At 47.4% G+C, this 16,661-nt stretch overlaps 1 protein-coding gene across 1 annotated transcript in view; it reads left to right on the top strand.

The window, feature by feature from the left end:
• The first annotated feature begins 2,516 nt into the window (after positions 1-2,516).
• Positions 2,517-16,661, top strand: part of LOC146207728 (uncharacterized) — a 46,879-nt gene continuing 32,734 nt past the window's right edge. Inside the window, exon 1 of the mRNA XM_084590080.1 lies at positions 2,517-3,385. Within this exon, the coding sequence (XP_084446206.1) occupies positions 2,935-3,385 (451 nt within the window). The 5' untranslated portion in view covers positions 2,517-2,934. The remainder of the gene's footprint in view (positions 3,386-16,661) is intronic.

Here is a 16,661-nt window from a genome sequence, read left to right as displayed (position 1 = left end):
GTCGTCATACGGTTAAGCCAGCTTATCTAATCGAACGCCTGCGGCGGCTAGCTGGCGCGTCCGGCTTCGCTGCTGAAGGCGACCCGGGAACCCACCGTGCACTAATTTTAATTTAGTTATTACGTTACAGGTAAACCTCCCATTATAGGGATGGCGTTTCCGAAAGCAGCGTCCACTGCGTCTTTGATGCGAACCCCTACTCCAACAACACTTGTCACTTGTACCGTGAGGAGCGTGCGCCCAGTGTAATCTTCTTTAAGACATTCAAGGAGGTTATAATTTCGAGGTTTTATATAACCTTGGAAGTCTTTCTTGGTTCATGGGTGGTGTGGGCAGTGCCTGTGGACAAACCGTGTCCGCACCAAATGTCAATAATCCGTTGTATGTAATAGTACCAAAATTGGTATCCAGTCTAATTGTAGTATGGCCAACTCGACGGTGATCTCCAAATTCGGATGGGCCACCCCAAAAATTTGCCTCCTGAAACCCAAAATTTATCCTCGTCATAATTAGGCCAGCTGTTTCAGTGGTTGACCCCTGAACCCCCAAAACTTGACCTCGTTAGAATTTTACCAAAATTAGTGTCTAACCTAATTTCAGTATAACTTACTCAATGCTGACTTATGGCGGTTGGGCCACCCCCAAAATTTGGCCCTGTGGATCCTCAAAATACTGCCTCGTCAGAATTTGACATAAATCAATATCTAACCTAATTCGAGTATGACCAAAATCAATGGTGACCTCTGAACTTGCGTGAACCCTAGAAATTTAGCCTCCCTGGACCCTCGAAATTTGAGTTCGTCCGCGAATTTGACCAAAATTTGTGTTTCACCTAATTTGAGTACATCGAATTCGAGCATTAGAAACGGCAACCATATAAGTAACGGTACTGAACAACGGAATGCAGAACTCATAACTGAACAGGCCCGGAACTCGCAGTGATTGTGCATTTTTGCACGTAAGCAAACTTAAGTACCCCACTGTAATATTTTTTTAATGCTTGGCAGAGATGACACTGTGTTCGACAGCGCCGATAACGCGACGCCGAGTTTTGTGGAGAACATTACCGCTATCGACTTTAAACGTGTTTTATACAGCTATATGAGAATTATGAATAGACTTTACAGGTACCCGTGCGCGATGCCGCGTATATAGGTATACTGTTGAATGTCATTTGTGAGTCACATTTATCAGTCACAATGAAGAAGCACATTCATTGCGTAATGACACTGGAGTGTAAACATATCGCATTACTAGCCTAGCCCGTTATGATGATCTCTTAAGGATGGTCTTATTTTATAGAAGCAACCTTAAATGATGAGATTGGCGCTTAGCCCGTTTCTCGTAGCTCGTGGTTTTGTCGAACACAGTATATTGCGCGCGTTTTATGTATATAGTTTATTGAGAAGAAGCGAGAAAAATACCACACATTTTTACGTGAAATTTAACAAAATTGAAACCACGTAAAATGATTGTTTGAAGTTACGGTTGATTTTTTGGCTATGCGCACAGAAATGAGAAGACATCACTCTTAGTGCAGAAAAAAACACAGACACACACACAAATCATTCGTTACCGCGCTGACGTTCGTGTTTGTTCGGCTTCTTGCTTTATGTTATTTAAATATTTGCTCCAACGGCTTCTCAGGCCCTGTTAAGTTTCCGCATAATAGGAAATATGTGAAACCTTATTTGGAAAGTACATTTAGCGCATCAATGCTGGACTGTCACGTGTTCTAGGCCCCATACAAAAATATTAACGTTATGGCAGCTACATTAACGAAGACGTAATCTGTAATTTATCGTACAGCATTTCCGCCAGTGAAAGCGCTTTCTGGGCGTCACTGCTCGCCGACATAAACCGCGACTTCAGATACTCTGAAACACTGTTAGCACTATAAGAGCAGTAAATTGTAGCGTCGATCAAAGCAGTGACGACTTTGCAATGTGGCTGTAGAACGGTAGGAAAGAAAACGCGCGGGGGGGGGGGGGGGGGATATTTGATTTGGTTTGTGTGGTTGAACGTCCCAAAGCGACTCAGGCTATGAGAGACGCCATAGTAGGACTTCGCAAAGTTCGATCACCTTGGGATCTTTAACGAGCACTGACATCGCGCAGCACACGGATGCCACTCCGTTTCACCTCCATCGAAAGGAAAAAGGGCCTCTATGTGAAGCCTCCGCGAGGCGATAAACACTCCATAGAGAGAAACAGACTTGTGTCACACTTTCGCAACCTCTTGCATCCCCTTCATATCCTTCCCTCATCACCCTCCTTGCCTCTCCGCCGAAGTGCATCGGCGGCGGGCTGCCCCGCGCGGCGAAGCGCCCGTACGGGAAAACGAAACCGCAGGGGCGACGGGTCGCCCTCCGATTGGACGCGCGCCTCGCACGTCACTCAGGTCGACCACCAATCCGCCACGGGGCTGGCCCCCTTCCTCAGCCGCGCTCGCCCCGGTGTCAATGAGGCCGGAGCGTGGTGTTCCACATCGCGGCTTCTTCGTCCCTTCCACTCGCCTGCCGCATCGGCGAGCTCGCCAGCGACCGCCCGCAAGACCGCCTCGCCGCCGCTGCTGCCGAGTCCACTTTTCTTCTACGCGGCGTACCCGGAGTTTTCTTTACTTTTGTGTCTACGCCGCCAACATCACCGGGCTCCAGCAGGACTAGCGCTCCGGGTGAAAACCCTCCTTTTCCGTTCTCCTCCGGCCGCAACTCGGACCCTTGCCACTCCGACGGCGCCTGCGCACACCGCCGCCGCAAAACTCGGATCAAGCCCGCGCCAAAACTTTCTTGCGCTCCCCTCCCCTCGTGCTCTCCCGTGTGTCCCCTGCGCTGCAAAAGTTCGTCGTGCGTGCGGGACGCTCCACGCCGTGCTCTCCTCCACGTCGTCCCTCTTCACCCACCGGACCTCGTGCGGGAGGAACCACGTCTTCGCCATGCACTTGCCGGCCGCATCGTGCGTCGTCGGCCACCACCCTCAGCAGCTGCAGCCGCTGCGAGAGACGATCGTGCCGGCGACGAACACGGCGTGCGGCCGGGACAGCGGCGGCACCATGACGTCGGCGTCGACGGCCGAGCTGGCCTCCATGCTCCCGGGCGAGCGAGCCCTGACGCAGGTGCTAGCCGAGCACCCCGGCGAACTGATGCGCACCGGCAGCCCCAACGTGGTGTGCTCGGTGCTGCCCAGCCACTGGCGTTCCAACAAGACGCTGCCCATGTCGTTCCGCGTGCTGGCGCTCGGAGGCGACGTGTGCGACGGCACGCTGGTCACCCTCAGGGCGGGCAACGACGAGAACTACTGCGGGGAACTGAGAAACGCGTCGGCCGTCATGAAGAACCAGGTGGCCAAGTTCAACGACCTACGCTTCGTCGGCAGAAGCGGTCGAGGTGAGAGCACGTCTTATTTGCATTATTTCTTTTTTCCCTGCACGTTCAGCCATCATTTGCAATTCAAGACTTCCTCAACTCCCTTTTCTCCAACGCATGATCGGGCAGTCGCATTTGAGTACCGCCTCAGCCAGTGGCAACGGACATAGTTTTTCTTTTTTTTCCCCGCAAATAGTACTTTGAGTTCGGCTGCAAACTGCACTTCATGCCAAGTCCCGTCGGCACTATGATATCACATCCGTTTGAACTGTCTTTCCTTGCCGGAGTGCATGTTTTTGCTTGTTCCCTCGCCTTCCGAGAACAAACATGCCAGGTCGCCAAAGACTCCGGAGTTACATATTCGCATTCGAAGATTATAAAATGAGTCCATATTGACCGGGCCTTAAAAATGCTACAGGGTCTCTGTTTCGTGTTGATGCTCAGTGCTGTGCGACGACACGGCAATTTAAGAGACTCGAAATGTGCAATGCCGTCACACGTTTAGAGGCGAATTAAGATTGACGTTGCAGAAATTGAAAAAGTACGTCTTGTTTTCCCGCTTTCGTCCATGTCGCTCGCTATGTTTTCTTAGTAATAGAGAAATAACGGTTGTGGATGCAATTAGTGCTGGGCGCGCCTAGGCGTGTCTGAATGTCATTACGCACGTTTCAGGAAAGCTGTCGCACCTATATAAGGCGTGCATGCCCGGTGAAAATACCTACACTTAAGAACGAGGTTGCAACTTTTATTTACGAATGAGGCGATAGGTGCGCGCCGCATATGACATGCATGTAACACAGAATAAAGTGCCAATTCGTTGGAGAAACTCATTGTTATATATGCCAAAAGCTCGTTATTTCTCCTTCAGCATAGCACAGTGTCGTCGACTTTTCGTAACTTCCTGACACTCATTACATATATACTAGCCTTCTTATGAGGCCGAATTACGGTATACTATCAGACCGCAGAGACTGTCACAAACCGATCAGCTAGCTTCGCTTCTATTGGTAGATTCTGTCCAGCGGACCTGTCAACATAACTGATGGGAAAGGGGGCGGGGCTGCATGGTATTCTTCAGTCTAGTCCACATCCGTCTCCTATACCCAAAACACACGCGCTATACCTCAGGTGTGTCAGATTTTCAGACTTCTGTTTACGGCAGAATATGAAGGTTGAGTAATAATCTGTCCAGAGGCAACGCTTCAGAGTTAGATGTTTGCGGAAGCAGTTACCTGAGCTCGTCAATATAACATCCGCGCAACCTCGTAGTAATTATATCATTACGGCGTTTGTTTTTTTTTTTTTTTTTTTAAGACGGACGATAGTGTCGCCAATTATCTGCAAATATACGATTTTAGGCTTACGACAGTGAACAGCGCCAGCGGAAATGTCAACTTCGGGAAAGTAGTATTCCTCATCAACCAAGTCACGTTAAGAGAAAGACATCTCTCAGTCATTTCTAGTTAGCCGTGTATATCGAGCCTGCTCACCCAATCTCAGCGAATGTCCTAAAATCAAAGCTGTCCACTCAGATGACCCTCTGCCGTCCCGAGAGATTCTGCACGAACACACACACAAATACAACACTCAATACAATACTTCTTGCGCACACGTCAGTTGCTTCCAACGGTCATGTTAAATCAATTTGATGTATTGAAGATTCGAAATTCCCGCGAAGGTTTTGAGTGTTCCGCGCCAACTATAGGAAGGGCATGCGGCAGCGGTACACAGGCTCTTGTCCAGATTTCCTACTCTTCAAGAAATTATACAACCGAAAATTAGGTGTCTATATTATTTTCACCCAATTTCTTGTCTTTTACTGGCCTGCAAGGTTCTCTCCCACAGTTGGGGCACGTTACAAATATTTAAAACTTATCTGTTACGCTGTCGGTAAGCTGCCGGGTACTTGATGAGAGCGCCTACCCTTCAGACGAATTTTAGATTATTTTGTTTCTCGTATTCTTAATATCCGTTAACAAATACGCGAGACAGACGTGCACCCTTGCCCCTTCGTGCATTTTCTGTGAATTATATATGCGTGTTGTTCTTCCCTGCCCGTTGTTGAGGTTCTCATCGTGAGTTGGAATTCATCCTTTGATTGACTTAGGAGGCCAATGTCGCCATCGGATGGGGGTTGGCTGTTGTGTTCTTCATTAACTCTCACAACTGGTTGTTCACAATCGGAAAAGTATACGCTATCATGTTGTCGGCTGAACAAAAACAATCAAAATGCATTGTTTTTAATCGGCAGAGTATCTAAATAGAAGGAGCAGAAAAAAAAAGACTTCTTTGAATAGACCATGCATGCTCGTGTTCATCGCGCATAGGATTAATGGTCCACTTTATGACAGTGAGCAGGCGGTATACTGTAACGCGGTGGCAATATGCATTGGTATAGAGGTCAATGCAACCAAAAATATGTTCGACATCTTGCAATATATGGATGGTTCTGAGAAGGCACTACTGGAAAGAAAAAAAAAATGATCTCCGGGTCAGCAAGGTCTGGCAATTTCGCCGATGACGTCAGGTTCTCGCAGTTTTCGAGAAATTCAGCTTCTCTGCACCTCTGCCTGCGCCAGCATATAATACAGACGGCATGGTATAAGGGCATTACTTCCCCCATGACACATCCGCCGCAACTGTGAATTAATGTGTCACACCGCCAGAGAAATGTCGCCGTTTCGTCGCTCCGAGTGCATGTATTGCGCACCAATCTCGCGCCAGTCTTTGGAACTTGTGTTATATGCACAATGGTCTGCCCAATGGTTCTGCGGCGTACCAAGCTGACCCAGCGCGTTTGCTGTTAGAACTCTGAGCAGAAGCCCGAGTTACTTCGTCGCCTCACATTATGAGCCACAGAACTATAAAGACTGATCCAGGACATTTCGCTGTGCTGAAAAGTCGGCACTTCACATGAAAATGAGGGTCAATTGGCAACCCTAGTCGGGCAACTGCCTTCTTTTCCGGCCTCTACCGTCGAGTGAAAAGGACAGAGCCAGCTTCGTTGGCCAGAAGCGTTCAGCTCACCTAAGAAAGTTTCGCCTTTATTGTCGTTGGCTTCCAGCGGTACTTGTATAGCAGTTTGCTGGAGTAAAGTCTCCCTACATGAGAGATGACTGCTTTTGTAAAGGAGACGGTGTGGCTTGTTCAAAGAGGCCTTCTCCTTTTCGGAGCTGTGCAAAAACATGACACGAGCGTACAGCATATAGACGACCCTTTATTACAGGCTCGTAAAACGGCAACTCGACGGAAAGGGGCCGTCAAAAGCGTGCGCGCTTCCCACAAGCACGCGGCTTTTGCGGTCACCCTCCGCGGCTTCTGCGGAAGGGAAAATTTGTTTCCAAAAAGAGGTGCCATCTGCGAAGCTGACCACCACGTGCACCATTTCGAGAACTCTTTCAGACAGAGCCACTTCAGGGGGCGTACATTGCTGGCCGAAGAGTTGGTGGCGGTGGTCAGTTTGAAAGCGAAGCCTCCAGAAACTGCGCGCATTGCTCTCAGCTCCACAAAGTGGACGGTGGCTGTCCGATGGAAGAAGTACCGCGCTATCTAAAGAAATGGGAATACAAACCCCACTGCGTGCATGGGCACAGCATGGGGCAGCGTCCATCCCAAATGAGCGAGGGAAGGGAAGAAGTAATGAGGGAACGGAGGCAGTTGGTCCGTCCATTACACGGCTGAGTATGGACGCTTGACCATTGCTGAAAGGGAGGGTAGAGGGTTCACCGTTAGAGCCACTTCTACGCTGATTTGTCACGCTCCCCTACTGTTGCTGAGAGGGGAGGAGTAGCACGCTTACGCCTCGATTTGTCTAAGTGGGCGGTAGAGAAGGGGATGGGGTGGACACGGTAAAGGACGGAAAACGTGCGTGAAGAGTGAAGAATGGAGGCAGGGACCGGGGATTCTGGCCTTCAAATTGACCGTGTCATTTGGACACGCTCACCACTGGTCTCCCATTCTTCCGACGTTTTCCCTACCAATGACCGATGTTTTTCGCTTCCCGCACGTGGTGCTGAGTGAGCCAGAAAGGCGTGCTAGCCGCGTTGGTCGCGTGTTTCGGTTTCAGCGGAAACGAGTGACCGAATGTGGAAGAAAGACAAGTAGCGTGGAGAGGACGAAAGTATAGATGCTTTAAAATGAATAGAAAAGGCTTGCCGTTCCTGCATGCATGAGCGTCAGAGATGGGTCGTTAGGCATCTGCTCAACGTGTTGAGCTTTAGATTTTAATCTGCCTCTCTTCAACGGGATAAGGCATTAAGACAGGGACTCCGGAGTAGAGGGGGAAATGAGGTAATTACCTCCCCCATCACCCAATATTTTTTTCTTTCATTTTTTTTTTTTTAGAGGGAAAGCGCTCCTCTCCTGCTTTGTGAGAAGTAGGATCTGTGTGAGTGCACAAATCTAACTTCTCACAAAACAAATGACAGAGCGTTTGAACTAGCTGTCTTCATAACCAGTCGTAAAGCGCTTCGCTTGAAAACCTAAACCAACCGTGTCACAAGAGAATTCGTTGATTGTCTAAACTCTCTTCACTAGCATAACTATCAAAAATCAAATGTGCAAACTTTCATTCCAGTCGATCACACCCAATGTGCCCATCTTGATAAAGCTGCCCATTAAAGCGCAAGTTTTATATGTATTAATAAACGAACTTTCGAATTGCGCCAAAAAAGATATAAGCAAATTTTTTTATTTAATGTTCAACTAAAAAATAAACTGTCTTGATTTCGGCTTCAAAATGTATTATAGTTCCCACTTATGCATGGAGGAAAATGAAGAAATCGGCATTTACTTCTATATTTATTCGTTTTACAGACATCTTCAGAAACTTTCAGCTAAAGGTGCGCGTTGCAAAAATTTCAGCATTTATTAACATAGTGCAAAACTCAACCTAGAATAACTCGTGCAGTTGTCTTCCTTCTTGGCGACCAGAGATAACGTTGTGAGAGATATGCATAAAGCTCGCCTGTTTCAAACATTACATGGGATACCATACTGTTAATGAAAAGCAGCCGGCTGTGTACCACGAGAGGTAAATAGAATATTGGCTGCGTTGCGCAAGGGTCACATGGGTATGGCGATGTTGCTTCAGCAGCCTTCGCGTCCAAGGTGGCAGTCCTTGCTCGCAACTCACGCCAGCATTTGTTGACAACAAGTACTTCATACACGGAAAGACGAGTTCGCTTGTAAGCGAAGCCCAACGGCCGGCAGCAACCTTTCTTGCACACACCAGCAGATTGGAAACCTCTCTTGCTGCGAATGCCGCCTCAAGCGCCAGACTGCAGCGGGGAGTGCGTCCTGAGCGAACAGGGATGGTAATTACAGCTCCCTCTGCCTATCTCAGTTGACACAAGCGAGCGACACGTATTCCGCCGGCGTCGTACACCCCTTTCATCCGCATTCCCTTTCGCCTCCCGCGCGCACACCTGGATTTGTGCGCCGAATTAGTCCGCGATAAATCCCCACGTTGAAGGGCGCGAACAGCGACAGTAGACGGGAACTTAGCGCAGACAGACAGCGACGCCACAGGGGAGGGATAAAGTGGACTCTGGGAAAAATTGCGCTATAAAAGGGTCGTATCCGATTCTTCCTTCATAGTATACACTGCAGACTGCCCGGATCTCCCGCTCGCTTTTCGCTTTTTCGTGTCCACGTGCCGATGCCGACCGCTGGTCAGGCTTTTCGTCACTGTTCCGTTCCAGAGTTCGCAAGCTCCCGTGTGGACCCATGCAGCCGCGTAGGAGACGGGATTAGGGAGGCAAACAGCTAGGTGCTTGCGCACCCACCCATGTACGAGCAACTTGATTTGCTTAGTGCCAATTGAGCAGGCGAAACGAACGGGCCGGGGCCGTTTGCAATTGCCTGGAGTTTGCCACAGGATCCTCAACAGGCTTTCCGTGCGGCGAATGCCTGCTTTGCAAAACAGACAGGAGAGGGAGCACAATAGATTGTTTAAGTTGACATCCTATAGTTTGGCACAGGAACGTGCTCGTCACAGTTTGCACTTACATTACATGTGCATTGCTTTAAATGGACAGCGCCGGTTCTATGCGCACCGTAGCTCGACGTTCGCTAGCGAGGACTTCGCATAGTCGTTGGATACGGTCTGGTGTTCCCTTAACGTGGGCGTTGCCAAAAATTTGGTAGCCTAGGGTCTGCCAAAATTCGTCATTGTGTCACGATATCTGCCTATAGCGTTGAAAATGAGTAAAAAAGTCCTTTCTGCTCTTCAAAAATTGAAGCCCGCTCCCAATTTGCTGTTACGAAGGCAGTCCGCAAAGACGTGCGTTCGCTTTCTTTCCTTCTTTCTTTCTGTCTTTCCTATCTCTCTCTCTCTCTCTCTCTCTCTCTCTCTCTCTCTCTCTCTCTTTATTTCTTCTATTTCTCTCATGCTTATTTTATCTTTGTATACGAGGAAACAAAAGGCTCTGAGAGCATCTGTAGAATCTGCAGCGGAGAAATGCGAAAGCCTGAGCGTTGCTGCTGCATATACCGTATAGTATACATCGGGCGCCCCTAGTAGAACACAACCAGCGTTCCGTTGAACGCATCAAAGCTGATCGGTGTTCTATAATTGGTTTACAGGAAAGGCGCAGTATATGTCACTCGCGAAATCTCGCTGACACATCTTGCCAACGCGAGGTTCCACCATGAGCCTCGCAAGATTTTCGCCTTAAAAGGCATCAAGCAACTGTAATCAAGCAACTTAGGTTCGTGCATGCGTTCTATAATAGAAGCTCATCCGATAGTAGCTCTATATATTATTTGTATACTGCAACTCCCAAACTCATTCATTTGCGGGTTTCAACTTGAGGCGTCGGAGCAAGCGCTCCTGCCCACTCCAGGAGGAGGTGGTGAAGGGTGGCTGATCCTGGCCCTGATGGGGTTGGGACAGGTAGGTCACCGCCGCTTGCGGCGTGGGCTAGCCTGCCACCGAATTTTATCTGTTGTAGGCGTCATTGCACCCGCCACTGCTTCGATGGTGGACGAAGGCTGTTGTTGTTGTTGTTGTTGTCCAAATAACTTATGGCACATACCCACAGAGGGGGATCGGCCAAGAATTGGGTAGCAAAGAATTTTTTTTTTAATATACTTGCATAAAAAGAAATATATATATATATATATATATATATATATATATATATATATATATATATATATATATATATATATATATATATATATATATATATATATATATATATATATATATGTACTAATAATAATTTGAGGGGTAGAGGAAATGAAACAAAATGGGAAATAAGTGAAATATAATATGAAAAGTGGTAACACTCACGGGAGATTGACACTATATTTGTAGGACAAGTGATGTTTTAATATTTAGCAAGGAAAACGATTTGAGTGCAGTAAAAAATTTTGCATGGCGGTAAAAATAGACCTGTGACTGTGCCCAAGGATGGTGGCGCCAAATGATAACAATGTCGGGCTGCTTAAACTAAGGCCAAGCTGTTGCAATGGCCTTTCCATCAACTGTTTTCTCAGCGTAGTAAAGCGGCGGCAAAACAATAAAAAGTGATCTAATGTTTCTTGTTCACCGCAAAATGCGCAGACGGGAGACATTGCCAAACCAGACCTGTGAAGATAGAAATTTAAAGGTGGGATGCGGCATCGCAGCCTTGTTAGTGAAATCTCAAGTTGCCGTGAATGACATAATTTTCTATTCCAAGAATAATTTAGATGCAGGTAGTCCTCAGATCTTAAAAGATGTCCGTTTTTCATATTTAATAGAACGTTTCTTCGAAACCTCGCTGCGGTGATGTACGCGGTCGCCGGAAGGATAGATAATACGGGGCCATTAAGGGACTCTTTTGCTAAATTGTCAGCATATTCATTTAAATCCACATTGCTGTGGCCTGGTACCCATACCATATGTACAATTTTCAAATGTTTTGGGATCAGGGAGACAAAGGTTTTTACTATTGCAGAATCCACCGACGAAGAGAGAGATGAACACAATGATAGAGAGTCGGAAATTACTGCCACTTTAGTAAAAGAGGAGTCTAATTTACGTAGAGCGAGTACCACCGCCAGAAACTCCGCCTCAAAAATTGGGGTGAAGTCCGGAAGCCGGACAGAAAAAGACCAGTCTAAATGTGGACAATATATACCCACTCCCGCCTTTTCATTACTTTGAGATGCGTCAGTAGCTACAACTAAACTAGCAGAAAGACTTCTTAAATGATCTTCTAATAATCCGTTTAGAATAACGGATGATAAGTTTTTAGCATTATTCGGGAATATGTCGTCAAAGACAATTTTAATAGATGAACCGATGGTTTGTATGGGTAGAATACTAGGAAGGGAAACATTTAAGGGGTCCAGCAAATTTTTGACCATAACAACCTGCGGGGTGTGAAATTTAGACCAATGGACACCGAAAAAGGAGGTCGGTTGACAGCAAAAAATAGACATAGATCGGTGAAACTCTGATTCATATATCCTTAAGTACGTCTGAACGGTTAGAATTTGTAATCTACATATCAAGGGTGGAATCCGGGCTTCAAGGTAGAGCACATTGTTTGCTATCGAGGAACCACACTGATTTTGTGCGCTCGAAGAAGTTTTGGCCGAAATCGGCGCACGTCTTTCTCTCCCTCTTCTTTTTTCTCTATTTTTTCTTCCGTCCGCACAAGGCAGCGGATGTGGCTCAGCTACAAAGCCAGTAGCAGGCTCGTGCATTTTCTTTTTCTTCTTCCTACAGCCACAACAACAACCCACTCACTGCCTGCTTCTTCCTTGTCCAACCCAGGACTACCAAGGGATTGTGGACACGGAAGTGCCAGTATGGCCGTGTAGACGTGCTTAACAAAGCTCACACTTAGATAATTAGATTTAACCGAGAAACCCTCAGCATTTTTTAAAATCTATGCTGATGACACGAAGCGCAGTCAGATTCGGTTGCTCTGTGTTGAAGCGGATGTCATGCACGTATATTCGTACAGTGCTCCCACTTCATCTCTCACAGCCAGAGCAAAGCTGACGTAAATGTTTTTCAATCGATTCGAGCTCCAGGCGGCTCGTGTTGTTAAATGAGTTGAATATTTCAGCAATATGCTAGCAAAACATATCTTTGTGAGCAATATATATACACAGACATATGATTTCGGCCAAAACTTCTTCGAGCGCACAAAATCAGTGTGGTTCCTCGATAGCAAACGACGTTTCCGTCACCGTGCGCTATATATGACGCTGACATACAGATATAAACACAAACAAAAATGTACATACTTCGCTATCCCCTGCTGTTTCCCTATAAATCGCCATGCGCAGACCCCGCATGAACATTGCCGGTCACTGAGACGTACTGCATTCATCAATGACGACATACTCGATGAGGACATCACTATCGTCATAACAGTGTTCATTCTGCATCAGCGAGCGCCAACTTGATGGCGGCTTGCGTATTGAGCTCAAGGTTAAATCATAATTCCAAGCCTTCCCGAGTCCTTGTGCCTGACATAGCAAGAGAAAGAATGCAAAGAAAGTGCAACGCCGATCGCAGACATGAGCCGCGGAGATTTGGCGTCATTTATATCCCCCTTACTTCCGCATCCGTGGAAAGCGGCCCGGATATCGGACCGGAGAAGAGCGCACCTATTGTTTCCGCCATCCGACGCCCGGCATCGCGCTCGGACCTCGATCAGCGTGCAGCCGCCGTACGGCACGCCGCGAGGACCTTCCCGCCGGCGGCCGAATTTGCGGGCTGTCCGCCCAGCCTCGGTACGCATCACGGTTTGCTCCTCGGCACCGCAGAGGTTGGCCTTTTTCGTGTGTGCGATGGGCCTGTGTGGATGCTGACTGGAGCCTTGTGACGACTCTCTCCGTCTTGTGCGCGCAGCTCCGCAAACTGCCGTCGGTTTAAGGAAACGGCTGTCCCATTCTCTCGCTTCGAGCAAAGGCTTGTTTTGTTGCCAGAGGAGGTTGCAACTTAAGAGGTTTTTTGTTCATATTCTGGGCAATGACATCATTTAGGGTGAGCTGGCGCTTGCAGTGTATGCTCTTGCATCCGGGCATTTATTTTTTCTTCTCTGTTTTAAAGGAGCGTATATATTCATTGATTTCTCATGACTCCACTTCACGTGCAATAGGTTAAATGCAGACAGGGCAAAAAAAAAAAAAAAAAAAGACGCAGCTTCTACATTTGATCAATCGACACGTCTGTTGTCTTTCGACGGCAATATTCTGCAAAAAGCACACTATTCCTGGTCGCTCGTAGCACTCGCAATGATAAACACATATGGCACACATTGTGGGAAACATTTTGCAGCGACTTGTATTGCGTTGAGAGAGTTAAGCTTATGCAACGCGAGAAAATATTAAGGAGCTGATAAGGTGCAGACCGTGGAGACAGTTTGCCGATCCAGATTCGCATATCTTAATATGCCGCAGTCTGTTATTACCTGTATGAAACTTATTTTACAACATATTTTTTTTTTTGGTCATGTGCAGTTTCGCTGCATTTGTGAAGACGCATTTGTAAAAAAACAGCACTGATTCCTGTGGTTCTTCACGGTACAAAGCGGCAAAAACAAACGTCGAAGAGTGCACCCGTGTCACAATACGGCCTACGATTTACCGTAGGAGTGGAGTTTCAACAAGCGCGGGTATACAATAACCGGCGAACCGAGCACTACGTCTAATGTCCGAGGCGTTCCGCCGTCGCCTTTGTTGATCGTTCCCCGTCGGCGCAGCTGCGGGGGGTTGAGTTCGCTTCGATTCCCAGCCGAAAGTGACGCGCGCGGGAAGTAAACGAGCCACCATTTGTTATCGGGGGCTCTCGGCCGAAGAAGGCCGAGCAGCCCTATACTTGGGGTCCCGGCTCCGGTGCGCGAACCTGCACTGGCTGCACTACACAATCTTCCGCCGACCCTAATGGTTTCGGTGGTCACCGGATCGGCAGGGATGACCCCCGGAGAGCCGAGATCGACTTCTCGATGGTTATCCATTTGTCTGTCGGCTCCTCTCGCTTCCATCGGTCTGTGTCCATACCACTCTTACTTTCAATAACTTTTTTTCTCTGTCTTGGTACTGCGAAACATTCTAAGCGCTGCGTTTGGCTCTGAACACGTGTTTTCTGTATGTATGTGTGCATGGAGTCCACTGAAAAATCATAGAAAGCGCTGTTGTTGTCAGATGCGGTGAACTAGTTTATTTGCTGGCTCACAGGTGAGGTTATTGTACTTTTTTATTATAATTATTACCAGCACACTGATTCTGTCGTTATTAAAATCATAGTTACAAAAAAAAATGCAGCATACAAATAATTCTGATCTGTTAGCACACCCCAACCCCCCCCCCCCCCCCCCCCCTATGGCAGTTGTACATGTAAAACTACAAATTATTTGTATTTTAATCCCAAATCGTTTTAATCCGCCCATCAGTACCGCGATAATTTAGCTCACGTGAGCCAGTGATCAGAACGAACCCCATTGGTAAGGAAAGAAACGAATGAAAATTAAAGGGTAAAATAAAATCGGGTCAGTGACTTTACAACAGAAAACCAGATGATAACAATTAACAACTGGCATCTAAATGAGCATGTGCGGGGCATGAAGTTATCACAGAACGTCAGTAATTGTGATAGTACTGACTATTGAGAAGAAGCATCTGCAGCGTAAGGCAAGGATAAATGGAGAGCATTAGAAGAACCGCTGGGTCCGCAGTTGAAGGCAAATTCTGGCAGGTGATGATCATAGAGAACACTATCACTATGCATGGCTCGCAAATATTCCGCATTACAGTGACGTTCTCATTATCTGGCGAGCCAAAGCAAAGTTTTCAGTACAAAAAAATATACTAAGATGGCGCTGGTGGCGATACGGTCAATTGCCTTTAAAAATTGCCTTTAAAAATTGCCTTTAAAAATTGCGCCCCCCCTCCCCCTCCCTGTCTTACGTTCCAAAGTATAAAATCGCTAAACCGCTATCCCAAGCTAAGCTATAGATGTCATCTCTATGTCAGGATGGTGCATGCCGTGTATAAATCGGAATGTGCTTGCTCTACTCCTGCACCGACGAACGCGCCGGGAGGCCAACGGGGAAAAGAGACATCAAGGACTGACAGTCTACCCAAAGGAAAGGTGGCCAGAGGGCGCGTCTGGAATTGAGAGATCACTGGCATAATAAAGCTCCGGTCGGTTGCGGAACCTGGTGGGGCAGAGTGGCACGACTCGAAGGGAGCCCGAAGAAAAGAGACCCTAGTACCTTGGAGGGTATTCAGCGAGCTGCGGAACGCCGCACCCCGCACATACAAGTGGCTTTTAACATAACCTAAATAAATAAAAAAAAAAGGAGTAGGGCGTCGCCACAATGACCGCCACAGCAGAGCCGCGCGCCTTTCATAAAAGGTGAAACGAGGGCGCAGTTATAGCACCGGGAAGAAAAAAGGGGAGAATGGGGAAAAAGTGCCGGTACGGACGGCATAAGAAGGTGGCTTGCAGCAGGGTGAAAGGACGTTCTCCTCTGGAGCCACGCACTCGTGGTAAGATGCCACTCCCTCGGGCTTTTCACTGAGCTGACGTGCGTTGCTGACCGCCCTCAACGGTTTCAGGGCCCAGCTGGAGCTAGTTTCCAGCTACGTGGATATTAGAGCTAATGCGTGTTCATGAAGCCTTAAAAAAATAGCTCATTACAATGAATAATCGTTATGGCGAGTCCCGCGAGCTAATGTCGAATGTTGACACGATACGGCTCTGAAAAAAAAAAAAAAAAGAAAGTATCATGCGATCTGAAGAAAATGCGTATGCAGCGAAGTGCATACCTGGGAAAAAATAGATGCCCTCACGAATGATTGCGCGCGTTCAAACCACTGAAGTAAACTAAGAATAAAATAAATAGTAATGAAGGTGTTTATTGACACTTTGGCCTGAGTGAGCGGTCAGTGAAGAAAAAAGCACAGCGAAATAAAAAAATATAGACAACGAAGGTAACAAAATAAAGGAAAACAAACGAGGCAGGAGCATGATTTTTCGGCGTGGAATGTTTGCCTCTAACTTCGCCCTCTACAGCCGCCACTGATGACTACGAAAAGAAATGGGTGCGCGTCACGGACCTGCAGCCAGCAAAAATCGTATCCGACAAACTGGTTTCAAGAATAAGCGTACCATGATATAAGCGTGGGGGAAAAAAATCATAGAAATACACTCACTAAACGCCTTCGCGCGATACAGAAAGTAACGATTCACTCATGCGTTTACGACGTAGATGATGAAAACACCGGCAAAAGTAATCCGCGAGGAAGTGTAGCGCGGAACCACGATAACTTCACGGCGCGGTAC

Source organism: Amblyomma maculatum, chromosome 1, assembly GCF_055883805.1.
Source record: "Amblyomma maculatum isolate TAMU_Amacu chromosome 1, ASM5588380v1, whole genome shotgun sequence".
Taxonomy (NCBI): Eukaryota; Metazoa; Arthropoda; class Arachnida; order Ixodida; family Ixodidae; genus Amblyomma; species Amblyomma maculatum.
The sequence above is the reverse complement of the archived record's forward strand: the minus strand, read 5'-3'. Positions and strand labels throughout refer to the sequence as shown.